This window comes from Calypte anna, chromosome 2 (assembly GCF_003957555.1).
Source record: "Calypte anna isolate BGI_N300 chromosome 2, bCalAnn1_v1.p, whole genome shotgun sequence".
Lineage (NCBI taxonomy): Eukaryota > Metazoa > Chordata > Aves > Apodiformes > Trochilidae > Calypte > Calypte anna.
Window position 1 is genome coordinate 47,807,752 of NC_044245.1, and position 13,150 is coordinate 47,820,901.

At 38.0% G+C, this 13,150-nt stretch overlaps 1 protein-coding gene across 3 annotated transcripts in view; it reads left to right on the forward strand.

Moving 5' to 3' along the window:
• Window positions 1–13,150, forward strand: part of AMPH (amphiphysin) — a 110,331-nt gene that overhangs the window by 65,907 nt on the left and 31,274 nt on the right. For all 3 annotated transcript variants that reach the window (XM_030445070.1, XM_030445069.1, XM_030445068.1), the window contains exons 4-10: window positions 2,302–2,396; window positions 4,732–4,827; window positions 6,160–6,267; window positions 6,593–6,678; window positions 8,617–8,692; window positions 9,629–9,711; window positions 12,356–12,494. In XM_030445070.1, coding sequence (XP_030300930.1) covers window positions 2,302–2,396; window positions 4,732–4,827; window positions 6,160–6,267; window positions 6,593–6,678; window positions 8,617–8,692; window positions 9,629–9,711; window positions 12,356–12,494 — 683 coding nt within the window. The remainder of the gene's footprint in view (window positions 1–2,301; window positions 2,397–4,731; window positions 4,828–6,159; window positions 6,268–6,592; window positions 6,679–8,616; window positions 8,693–9,628; window positions 9,712–12,355; window positions 12,495–13,150) is intronic.

The following is a 13,150-nucleotide window of genomic DNA, read 5'->3' on the forward strand; positions in this document are numbered from 1 at the left end:
AGGATAAGTAATTTATCTGGATACCCACACAGGAAGCTTTCTTCCCCACTCAAATACATAAGAGCATGACCAAGCTGCCTCACTCCGTCAGGGTAATTCAATTTTCTCCATGATTCAACCTAAATTTTCCTGACAGGGAGTGAGGAAACCCCACAGTATGTGGGTTCTACAACTGACATGGAGTCCTTGGCCAGACTTAGTCTTCATGAGAGCTTGAGTACATTGAAATTGTGAGAGCAGAGTCACCCACCCTCTGCCATCTCCAGGGTGCTTAATGGGAATGTCTGCACCACCATGCCCAGGACAAGGGGGAAAATAGGAGTCCTTTGGGGTTTCTGGAACAGAAGCTCTTTCCCGTAGAAAAATGAAGGTTTTCATGCAAGCGCCTCAGACTTCAGTAACTAGATTATTTAGCATCATTTTTCCCAAGCAATTCAATTATTTTGGCATTTGTAGTTATTAAGTAAGTGACCCAGTTACCAAGGAGTGGTACTAAATGAAACAATTAATGTGAAATATAAATTTCTAACTGTTCATCACCAGTAAAAATTCTATTTGCATTTCTTAGTGCTTTAGTTACTTGCTTGAAAACATTTCTCTTTCTCAGTGATAACAGTTAAAAACAGCAGAGACAGCCTGCAGTCTATGGCTGACACTAATCCTCTTAACTTTAGTGCTGAATAATGCATAAAAGGTATCAGCGCATGAGAAATAATTCTATGTGAAAAATAGCCAAATAAAAAAATCATTTGACACTGTAAGTTAATGCTCACAGGCATAAAAATACAGGACAGCCACTGTATTGGTGTTTGCCAATGCACTCATTTGGAGTATTGCAGGAAACCTGGTGTAGATTCAGCAGGAGGGGAATAGGATGGGTGTTCTTTGAGTGTGGAAATTTTAGATAGAAGCCCCTGACAGAGGAAGCCAAGTACTGTACTGCCCACTGTCCTGTAGTACTGACTAGACCTGTGGAAAGTTAACTACTTTCTGGGTAGGAAAATGTGTTCTACCCAGTCCTGGTGTGTGACCCATCTGAATGCAGGATGCAGGGGGGATCCACCAGCAGCTGTGCTACTCTGCCCACCACAGGAACATACAGGGAAGGTTTAGAAGGTTTAGGGCAGAAGTTTAGGTGTAAGAAGGGATGACATGTGAGCAGGGATGTGCAAGCCACATTCCTTGGCTGTGTGGTTGTCCTGAGTGGCCAGAAGCAGCTTTCTTAAGCATGGTAGTTCTATGCTGCTTTTGACTTACCTCCTCTGTTGATTCCTGCCTGGAAAAATATGTGAAGATCAGCCGTATTTTACAGTAATCTGGCATATTCTAGGCAAAAAAAAAAAAAAAAAAAAAAAGCCCTTTCATTCAAGAACCCTTACTTAGTTAGTGATACATCATCCTAAGCATTGAGGACAAAGGAGAAAAATAAGAAATGTGTTTGAAGTTCTTGTGCTACACCAGTTCTCTGAGCTGAGCTCTGTCATTAAAAAACACCCTCAAAACAATGCCTGAAAAGAATAATTATTTTCTTTTGGCAGAACACCTTTGGATTCAAGGTGAAACCTTGTACCTTCTGAACATCCTTGTACTTGTTTTCCCCCTTTCCCACACCATTCTATCCCTCAAACTCAAGGTCTGAGAACAGCCATCTCCTTTGAGCTTTTTTTACTATCTTTTCCTGTCCTGCCCGTTGCATAGGGCCCTGCTGCAAGTATCAATAAGCACTGGGCTCCACATGTTCTTGACCTGCTGTGTGAGCATACCAGGTAATTGCTCTTCATAAAACCAGGTCCTTTACAGAGTTCTCCCCAGGTTCATTTTTATAACCAGCAGTTCCTAAAAATTTCTGCCATTTTAACCGTCTCATTATGGACAAGGTAGGAGAATGTTCTGTAGCAGAAGAGCTGAGAATAACCAGATAGGTTTCTCTTTGATTGCATTCACAGTGATCGTCTTTCAGTTAGGTTTTAAATGTCATTAGTGGGCTGCACTACCCTCTAACTCGTTGTTCACGTTCAGATATGTTTCGTTCAGAACAGAAAATGGAATTGCTTGTAAGATAAAGCCTTTTTTTTTTCTTTTCTGCATATAAATATTGATTAATCCTTATATGAAGGATATTTCTTTTTAAACTGGGGGAGCTGGGTGAACATAAAGGTTTTGTTTCAGCTCTTGAAAATTCTATTCTAAGCATGCCAGAGGAAGAATAGTAGAGTGTGATATGTGGGTCAAAATAAAGGTATTTAACAACTGTTTCTTGTAGTTTTCAGTTTACATGTTTCTTCTTTTGTCTGATTACAGGGATGCAAGATGCCTCAAAGAAGCTTACAGAGTCTCTTCATGAAGTGTACGAGCCAGATTGGTATGGTCGAGAAGATGTGAAAATGATTGGTGAGGTAAGATGCATGGAAAGTAACATGCAAAAAAGTATTTTGGCTGCAAATGGATTAATCTGAGCTGCTGAGGTGCTGATGTGTAAATCCAAAACTTCTCTTAGTTCTTCACTGTATGTACAACCCTGTTTTTTGAACACAGAAGTGACTGGTCTTGTGAAATACACCTCCTGCTGACTAGATGCTGCATTCACAATTTCTGTCTTACAAACTGGCTCACCTGAGCTCCCACAGATGTCAGCATCAGTGTGAGCAGAGTCAGTCCTGATAGCAACTGATTGACAAGTTTGTACAAGGTATCTTACATGCAGTTTCACAGTCAGGATTCTTTGTTCAACTGAACGTAGAAAATTATAAAGCCTGTTGAGCCTGTGGTGCTAAACAGGATGCCTGATGGGACACTTGCCTTTCTCTGAGGAGAATATGGAAACTAAGGCTAAATTAGACTGCAGAGCACTATTATTTTTAGCCTTTCTGAGGTTCTTTCAGTGATTAGAGAAAAATAGGGTCTTCTAGGGAACACTGCAGGACCTTAACTTAAAGTGCTCTGAATTGCCTGCTTACACTAAACAGCCTTAATTCTGGGGGATGTCTGTCAGCAAGTGTGATGGTGGTGACAATAAAGTGTGAACTGTCATCAGTTAACCACCTGGGATTCAGTGCACAAGGCCTCCTGGATAAGATAAATAAGAAGAAACTGAAAGTTGCAACATTCTTCCCAAAATTGCATATTGATTGCTTTACTTCTCTGTGGCTTCCTTAGCCTTTCACTGCTGCTGACTGTGTATGTTTTCTATTTTAAAAGCACTCAACTTTTAAACTGTATGTTAGCATGCTATATCATCTATGTTCTTTTAGGTTAAAGAGATGGAAGATTTGCTACTGCATCTTACTGTGGCACCTCATCTTGTTATCTGTAGACTATTAGATTTCTCACTCAGAAATTTTTAGTTGTGTATGAAACCAAAATTAGTCTTTTAATTTCTGTTGGGTATGGTAGTAAATTTTACATGTGTCTTCTTAATAAGAGAGTTTTGGACAACATTAAAAACTTTCTGCTCATTAGTTTTTCCCTATATAATCACAAAAATAGTTTTATCCATCCTTCAACCTGGAATAAGGAAGAATGATACATTTGTGCAGTCCAGGATACAAATGATCATTCCAAAAGGAATCCATCCAAATGGCCTTATTCTGTCTGGTAGGAAGATGATGGCTTAAAGACTCTTCAGCAGCATAGTTTGAGCCCATTAGCTTTCAGAAAATGTCTGTGATTTTGACTTGTCCAAAACATGAATCAGCAAAGTACAAAGGCAAATGCACAGGACTGGCAGTTGCTTGCTATGATCTAATGCTGTGCTGCTGTAGACCTCTGTGATTAAATATTGTGATAATAAATGAGGTATTTCTTTTGAGCATGATTAATAGGTCATAATAATTCATTAGGGACTCTGTTAGGGTAAGAAGTGAATGAACTGAATGCTGGCATAACACAGCATTTATAATATGCCCTATAGTGGCTCATGATAAAACAAACACTAGGGAAGAGCTTTCCCAACTTGCTGGTGAGGATAACAGCCCTGCAAGTCAGTGCTCACCCCCTTTAGCCTCCCTCCCATCAAAGGAGGAAGTTAGTGGTTTCTGAAATGTGCAAATAAAAGGGGGATGAAGATGTTTAATAAATGCTAATGACCTATTCAATTGAGAATCCAGGACCTGGAGCACTGTGTCTCTATGTAACAGGATTTGCTCCTGGCAAGGAATCTTGCCTTGCCCCCCACAGGGTCCTTGTTGCATCAGCTGCATTAACATGTTCTTAAAAACCAGAAAAACTACTGGGGATGTCTCTTGGTGACTACCCCAGAGCTGCAAAAGAGTAAAGCACTTCTGGGGGGTATTTTGTTTATTTTGCCTGCTAAATATCACCTTCTATTATTACCTTCTATTTTTAGCTATGCATCTTTTCTCTCATCAGCAGTGAACATACAAAGACATTAGAACAAGGGCAGCTTCAGATTCTGTGTTACTGGCCCTCGGGGACCTGGAGCCCTGAGGAAGAACTTGAACCCATTATATCCTTATTTTCATGTAGCAGTTAGTATTTGAAAAAAAAACAGAAACTAATTATTAAACTAAGTCTTCTTTTGAAGTGCATTGAAACTTGCAATGTCAAGGTGTTTCTTTTCATTTACATTATAAGTGCACTCTGATTTATTGCCATAAAGAACATCTTAAAACTTCAGAAAGATTAAGCTTTATCAATAACATTTGTATGTCTCATAGGTATGGAGTGGAATTAAACTAATTAAGTGCATTTTTTGCTTTTTTGCCTTCACAGAAATGTGATGAACTTTGGGAAGACTTCCATCAAAAGCTGGTGGATGGGTCATTGTTGACCTTGGATACATACCTAGGACAATTTCCTGATATCAAAGTACAGTAATGATTTCCTATAAAGGGCAATTTGTAAAATTTGTGTTGAGTCATTAGATAAACAGAAAATTATATTCCAGGCAAACAAAAATAAAAAAAGGGAGAAGGTGGAAGCCACTCTATTCTGCAACATAGAAGTTGGTTTACTGTATGTAAATCCCTGACAGTAGGCTGTAAAGGAATAAAACTTCCATTTAGTAGTACTTGGAAGTAAATTAGCTTTTGTAGATAAAACTGTTTTTTCTTGCTTCTATTTATTTGGTAATAGCACAGTTTCAACAAGAACACATTAAGCTCTTCAGCTATTAAAATGCCAGACAAATTGCAATACGTAAAGCAGGCCTTTTGCTATTGACTAGGTGCACTTGTGGGTATCTATATATCTTTCTCTTAACTAAGCCATGGTTCCTGCCTTTTAATTAGTTATAAAAATATTTTGTAATACCTATAAGGGGAGAGACTGTTACATAGGTTCTAGCCTTTCCCAGGTGCCTGTCCCGTTTACTGTCCAGGGAGGTGGATGCTAAATGAAATGTGTGGGGATAAAGAATGATTACAGGTGAGAGGTAGAGACTTCTGTATTTGAAGGTGATTGTATGGACACATCTGGAAGTTCTTTGTAATGGTTTATAGAGTAAGTATCACACAGTTATCATCTATGTCATTTACATCAAGGAGTACAGAAAAAGTAACAAAATCCCAACATTACTGATGTTCAGTCTCCAACTTGCTTGTTTCATTTACATGAAATATGAAACCATGCATATGCCTTCTCAGCATGTAGAATTTACCTCTAATATATAGCTTTGTAAAATCAATTTAGATCAGAGAACCTTTGTTTAGTTTTAGAAGAATTATAGCAGGTAAATTAGAATTCCTATTTTACATTGAACTCCAGATATCTTATTTATGTGCCAGAACAACTATACCAAGAGTATATTTTAAGACTTCTTCTAACTCTAAAAAAAATTATGTTCATTGTTCACTAAATTTTCACACTATATATAAAGGAAAAATACAGTCTTGCCATGAGTTTAACAGGTTCACTTATCCTAGAGCATGAGGCAAGACTTCCATGATGTTGATGTCTCACTTCTAGGGCCCATAAGTCCTATGCCCCCCAAAAAACATCCCTCTAACCATCTGAAGATTCCTTCTTTAAAATAAGGTGATTAGTTTGTCTCTTTTACAATGTCTATGATCTACCATGATACAGTAATTCAGTTACCAACAGAAGATACAAAAGAATAGAAATATGTCAAAATTTGAATGACAACATAGAAGAGCATCTAAAGTGCTATTTCTGATGACTTTCATTTCTATCCCTGTACAGAATCGTATTGCAAAACGAAGCAGAAAGCTGGTAGACTACGACAGTGCAAGGCATCACCTAGAAGCCCTGCAGAGCTCAAAAAGAAAAGATGAAGGCAGAATTACCAAGGTAGCACAATGGGAAGGATGCTGGCAAAAGACTTTGGACCCTTGGGTGGCATTTGTTTCTGTGAAGAGACTGAGCACAAAGTTTCTCTTCTTTTTCCTCTCTAAGAAATCAAACCAGTGATCCTTAAGCACAAATGGGTATCAAGTATTTTGGTAGATGGGGAAGGCATGCCCAACCTCTTTCCAGGACTGAGTCCCACTTGAGCCTATGTGATGTGGAACTGGGTTAATAAAAAATGAAAAAGACCCTCACAAAACCCACAAAAGCAGATTTTGCGATGTCATAACGATTATTGCAGAATTCACTCTGTTTCATTTTGTTTTAGGCAGAAGAGGAGTTTCAAAAAGCACAGAAAGTGTTTGAAGAGTTTAACACTGATTTACAAGAAGAGTTGCCATCTCTGTGGTCACGGTAAGCTTAGGCAGATAGTGTCTGGAAGGCTTAAAGGGGGACTAGCTGATAGGAAATGGTTTGATGGCTTCTTAAAGATCCTGTCTGTTATCTTTTTTGAAATAATAAAAGGGAAAATGCTTGAAAATTATCCAAAGTTGCAATTACTGTTAATGTATTTATTCTTATTTCTTTCACTGTATCTTGGCACTTAAGAATCTTTAGCATATCATCTGAAATCCAAAAAAAAGTTCTCCATTTTAGGGATAAGTAACTGTGGCAGAGCTCAGAACAGCAGCTCATGACTGTGACCCACTGCTTCTGTCATTTTTCTGAGAAATATTGGTGGTGTATACCTGGTTCTTTCAAGGGAAAAAACAAACAAACAAACAAGAACTTACTTGTTAATAAAAAGGATCATATGTTTCCACTATCAAAAATAACCGTATGGAACAGCCACACTCTTTTCTAGAATATTTGAAGTGAGTCTTCTGGTAGTTCATTTTCCTGTAAAAGGTATTTAAATTAAGAACTTTACAAATGTGTGAAGATTGTGGCAGTTCATGTTTTGAGGGTGCCCTAAAACAATAACAAAGAAGTAGAGGGAGTGATATTTAGCAGGCAAAATAATACTATAGCTTCTTCAGAAGACACATTTCATCATTTTGTGCTGATTATGTCTGCAATGTAAAAGCATATGATGGTATGGATCATTTCTGTGGATGTATAGTCAAAGATTGTGTTTATGCCGAGAATGCAGACTAAATGAATCGTAGAACAAAAGCAGTAGAAAAATAAGCATCTCATTAGCATGTGGTGTTCTTTAGCAAATGATAGTCTGAAGTGGAAGTGTGTTGTGAGTCACTGAATTACCCTTTGTCTTCTATGCCCTCTAAGTTAATTTCTGTTGAATTTCAGATCAATAGAGGGTTTTCCTGCTGTGTTTTTGCCTATTTCAATTGAAAACCTTAGTATTTCAAGATAATTTTATGGGCTCAATAAATGTAAAACTGTATATGAATGATACAGAGTAAGGCCCCATTTATTTCGATATATGTGCTGCCCACTGACTAGTCTCAGGGAAAGGTAGAATTTAATTTGAGCAACATGCATGATTTAGTAAGTATTTGCTTCTAAAGTCTTTTTCTTATTTATTCCAATTATTCAGGAAGAAAATAATCCATCGAGTTGACATTTTGCAGGCTTATTCTTTTTCCAAAGATTTTTTTTTTCATAAAAGTTTGGAGAAATTATGCACGAAAGATTTAAATTAAAAAAAGAAAAAATTCAGAACCTAAGAAAACACCTTCTACTTTCAAAGTATGTAAGAGGCATGTAATCACTCCTCCCAAGCGAGCTGATTTTTGGCTGCCTGTGCAAAAATGTGTAGCCTGTACAATTAATTATTTTCTCTTACGTGCATTGACGTGGATTTCAGGGCTGATTTCTTAAAGGAGGACTGAGCATGGGACACCCAGCTCCTGGCCACAGAGAGCTGCACACCTTAGAGCTGCCTCCGGGTGTCACCTGCATTACCCAAGTGCTGTCATAGCATCAAGGATGCAGGGGCTCACAGTGCCAGAGTGGTACCTCTCTCCTTGCCTGCTGCCTGGTGGGAGATGGGGTGCCCAGAGCACCTTGCCTTCCATGTGCTTGTGCCACACTCATGCCATTCCTTTTCCTATCTTCTCCTTCTCTAAAACATGCTAAATCCCCTCCACTGTGGAGCAGTCTCAACTTGGCTTACTCTGTGAGGAATGACATATGAGGGTTCTTAACACAAACAGAAATAATCATGAGTGAACTAGTCTGAGATTTTGACATTCGGTCCAGTTATTTGCTTTGCTAAGAATAGAAGTTGAGAATGTTGCTTGCAGTCTGGAAAAAAAATAATTCATTTTCCTTTGTGTCTCTCCCACCCCTATTTTTTATTCTCTTTCTTCTTGGCATCCTCCATAGACGAGTTGGCTTTTACGTGAACACCTTCAAAAATGTGTCCAGCCTCGAAGCCAAGTTTCACAAGGAAATAGCTTTAGTAAGTAAAAATTCATCTCATGTATAATCATTTATGTGATATGCATAACAAAAAGTATGTGTCTTGTAATGCAGCAGTAATATTCTAGCAGAGGCATCCATGAAAATTTGCCCTAGATTCACATTTTAATGTCACCTTAGAATTGTTTTATACTTGCCATTTTTGTGCTCTTTTTAAGGAAAGGGCAGCCCCTGCAATTTTGGATTGCAGTGCATTATCAGGTGTCGCATACATTAAATTTCAATTTTGATAACTTCTCCACTCTTTTTAGCATACTGTGGCCTTCAGTATTTTTTCTGGGTCCAATTGCTAAGCATCTCATTGCTTTATTCAGTACAAGAAAAACGTGTCATGCATTCTCTTCAAGACTGCTGCATCACTGTCAGGAATCCAACATTGTATCTGGGGCTGTAGGTAAATTGAGGAGTTCCAGTGAGGAGTATTTTGAATGTGCCTTGCTGAGTGGTAGTGTGTTATCTGTAATCATCTACAAATAGAAACAAAAATGATATGATAAAACACATTTACTGAGGTCCCACATAATTTGGGATTTGGTTTTTGAAGGGAAAACATGGGTCTTCCTGGCTATTCAGGTTCTTTAAAACTTTAGGCTACCTCCCTTAGCAGAGATCAGACAGCACTGCCAGTCACATTTATAAATTTGTTCTTTGAAAACCAGCCTATGTGTTTGAAGAACTTCTGTTATCTTTAATTCTATGGATTTTGCTGTTTTCACTTAGGCTTTTCATGTACACAGCAATGCAGTTTTTATTCTTTTTTTTCTTTTTTTCTTTTTTTGAGGATTGGTAAATCATTTAAAAGTTACCAGATTACATATTATCAAGTTACCAGTTATCAGACCAGATGCATCACCTGTGTTTTTAATCCTGGCTGTAGTAATTCATATAAACTTAGACAAGTGTTTTGTTTTCTCAGCTATGTCACAAACTATATGAAGTGATGACGAAGCTGGGAGATCAGCATGCGGACAAGGCCTTCACTATTCAAGGGGCACCAAGGTGAATTTAATGTTTTCTTTGAATGAATTGCATTGTGGTAGACTTTGAGTTTCAGCATATGTGGTAATCAACTACACCATGCCCAGTAATTGCTGCACAAGAGCCAGTGGGTCTGCTTGTTCAGTATGGGGGATGAAGGTGTCTTGGGTGAAGCTGTTCTCAACATGAGTAAAGGTGCAAAACTTCCTTCATCACCCACTTACTTTTCCTTTCAAAAAAAGAATAAAGGTCAGATTCTCAGCAGTGGCAATTTAGCCTACTTCATGATAAATTATGATGCCAATTTGCAGCAGCTAAGTATATAGCTCATTTGTTGAGTGCTTAGTTTACAGCAATGTTCCTAACTCTCAGAAATACTTTTAAGCCTTTAAATGTTCAGACGTGTTTTTAACTCCTAAAGGCATACCATTATGTGGCAATCACAGCCTTTGTAAGTCAGCTTTAGTCTCTTCTGCTTTTGAGGAAAAGTTAAGAAATAGGATATCAGAGTGAATCACAAGAGCTGAAAAACCTGAAGTAAAAAGAATGTCACAAAGTACCATATTTTTCATGACTTTCAAGAGAAATCTTGTCTTAAAATTAAAACAAAATCAGAAGAAGTTCAAAATCAGATGGTGCTTTCTTAAGGTCAGAGGATGCCAGTGCAGTATTATTTTTTCCCTGCAAGAAATAGAGTTTTTCTGCCATTATTTGATCTCTTGGTACTGTAATAGCAATAGGCAGAAGAAGTTGAAATTATAAAACAGTGAGACTATCAAAACACAATGAAGTTTAGAGTGAATACATAAATCCTGAGTTTCCAGCCAATCCAAATTCATCAGAAGCAATCAAAACATAACTACTGCTATTTTGCCCTCAAGCTGGACTCAGTTTAGCAACCACATAATATCTGCCTCAAACACATGGCTGATATTTCTATATATGTCTTGATCTCACTTTGGAAAAGCAAAATATGAAATATTGAACCTTCTGACCTGATGGGAAATTCAGCTACTTATTAAGAACATGCCAAAATGTTTGGTTTGCCTTAGTTCAGTGTTAATCCATGCCCATACACACCTGCACACTGCTTCTGGGGTTGTTAGCTCATGTATCACCACTTCCAGCATCTTTTGGATGGACTTGCAAGCAGGGCTACGTTTTCATAAAGTATTCATAAAATACTTTCATGGGATGAAAAATAATGTAGTGTTTAAAGACTTCAAGCAGGTATTTTGTCCACCTGTGTCTCCTAGACCATGTCCTGCATGCACACGCTCATTCTCACTGAATTACTCATTCCATCAATGATAGAAAAAAAGTAGTGCTGCAAATGGGTAGATACAGGTTAATGTAGTGTGATCATCTCAACTTCTTTTAAAAATACTTTTTAAAAAATACATTATTTTTTTAGTTACCATGTTACCTGCTTTTGGTCTACTGTTCACAGAGCCTTTTGTGAAAATCTGAATCAGTTTTGACTTCTCTTATTAGTTATGGTTCTCTAAAAGAGTACTTAGGAGTGAGTCCTTGTCAGATGAAACTGCTTTCCTTTTAAGATGCATGAATTGTACATACTAGACAAGTACAGTATCTAATCTTTCCTTTAAAGAACTGAATAAAAAAACCCACATCCTAAAAACTTGTATGCTACTGAGTACTCTATCCTGAAGGCAAATATTGCACCTGGGAAATAATTTCTTAATAACTGCTTTTTTCTTTTTTTTTTTTTTTCTTCTTTTTTTTTTTTTTTTTTTTTTTTATAATATTCACACAGAAAGAGGTGGTGAGTGTGAGCTAAGCTTGTGCTTTCCAGAGAATTAATTTTTCTTGTGTTAGCATTAGGAACATGTTTATGGTGTGGTCTCCTCAATCAGGTAGCACTTCTGTTCTCCCCGAAGAAGAGTCGCTCTTCTTAGCAAGTACTGTGGTTGTTGAGTGCTGTAGTTTCTAGTGTCCCCAAGCTGCAAGCTTTCACATTTCTAGATAGCTGAATACATCTCAGTGTTTGCACCAGGTCCTTTCATGGGAAGGGCAGATCCTTTCTCAGGACTTCATCAGATCTTTTCTTAGCATCAGCAGAGCTTCCTTGAAGTCAATTATCTATTGCTTGTTTGTAGTTGTGGTGAGTTATCCCTCTAAATAGTGATGCCTTTGCAATAATCTTGTGCTTTATTTTATTGAGACCTTTCTGGAGTTGCTGAGCTTTCAGAAGGGTCTGCATTATTCATTGTTATGCCCTCCCCTGGGGATTTTTATCTTTAGAGCCTTTAATTTTGAGAACCATGTGAAATGGCAATAGCTCCATCTCACATTTTACAGTAGTCACAAACTCACACGTGCAACATTATTTCAAATACAGAATCTGAAAAATGCAGGTTTTCTGTTTACATAAACTTACAGTGTTTGGGTAAACAGATGTTTCAAAAATCAAGATCACTCAAAATTAAAACTTACTTTGGACTCTAAATAACTCAACTTCGATTGAAATTAATTGCAGTATTTTAGTTTTAGTCATCATAAAATATCTCAGTTCATCTCCAATGTTTACTGCCTCCTGCAGTCACTGGCATTACGTCAGGGATGCAGTTTAACTATTGCATCAAATTGCCAAGGTAATAAGTCAGCATGATATGAATGTCCTTGCCATTTTGTTTCCATCTAGTGACTCAGGTCCACTCCGCTTTGCAAAAACACCATCACCACCAGAAGAGGCCTCTCCCCTGCCCAGCCCTACTGCTAGTCCCAATCATATGCTGGCACCAGCATCTCCAGCACCAGCCCGGCCTAAGTCACCCACACAGGTAAGTGGAAACTTAGCAGGAGAGACTGGCTTGTGCAGCAGAAGAGAGCTGAGATGATGTATATGGTGGACTTCTCATCTAGGCAGTGGCTGAGAAATGAGAGGAAGGCCACTGACTCCCTTGCATTCTGTTCTGTTCATTGGTTTTTCATCCCTGTGTCACAAGCATGAGAGGGAAGTGGTTTTTATATAAGAAGGAATGAAGAACATTTAAGGCTCCTGATGAACTGAGGGGACGTTCTTAGCAAACTAAGGGCACATATGATTAAGCAAAATGACTCTTAAAAAGTTGCATAGTCTCTAAGCTCCCATGTCCCAGCAGAGAAGCCTTGAAAATCATGTTTCTAGAACCTCTATGTGGATTTCAGCACAGTATATGTTTATGCTCTTCATTCATCTTCAATTGTATGCTTACCCTAGAAAAAATTAGCCATGGAGTTACATTGGCCAACATGGATTTCCCTCTAACCTAGTAAATAATAATGCTAGCTTAAATACCACTCTGATAAATTAAAGGCTTATTGGCTGTTATTAACACTGGATTTAAAAGTTTGACACTGGTGGAGTCAACTGCAGTGATTTCTGTTTTCATCACTATTTCTGAATAGTGATGAGAACACTCATCATAAGTGTTGTGCATCAGCTTCATCTGTAGCT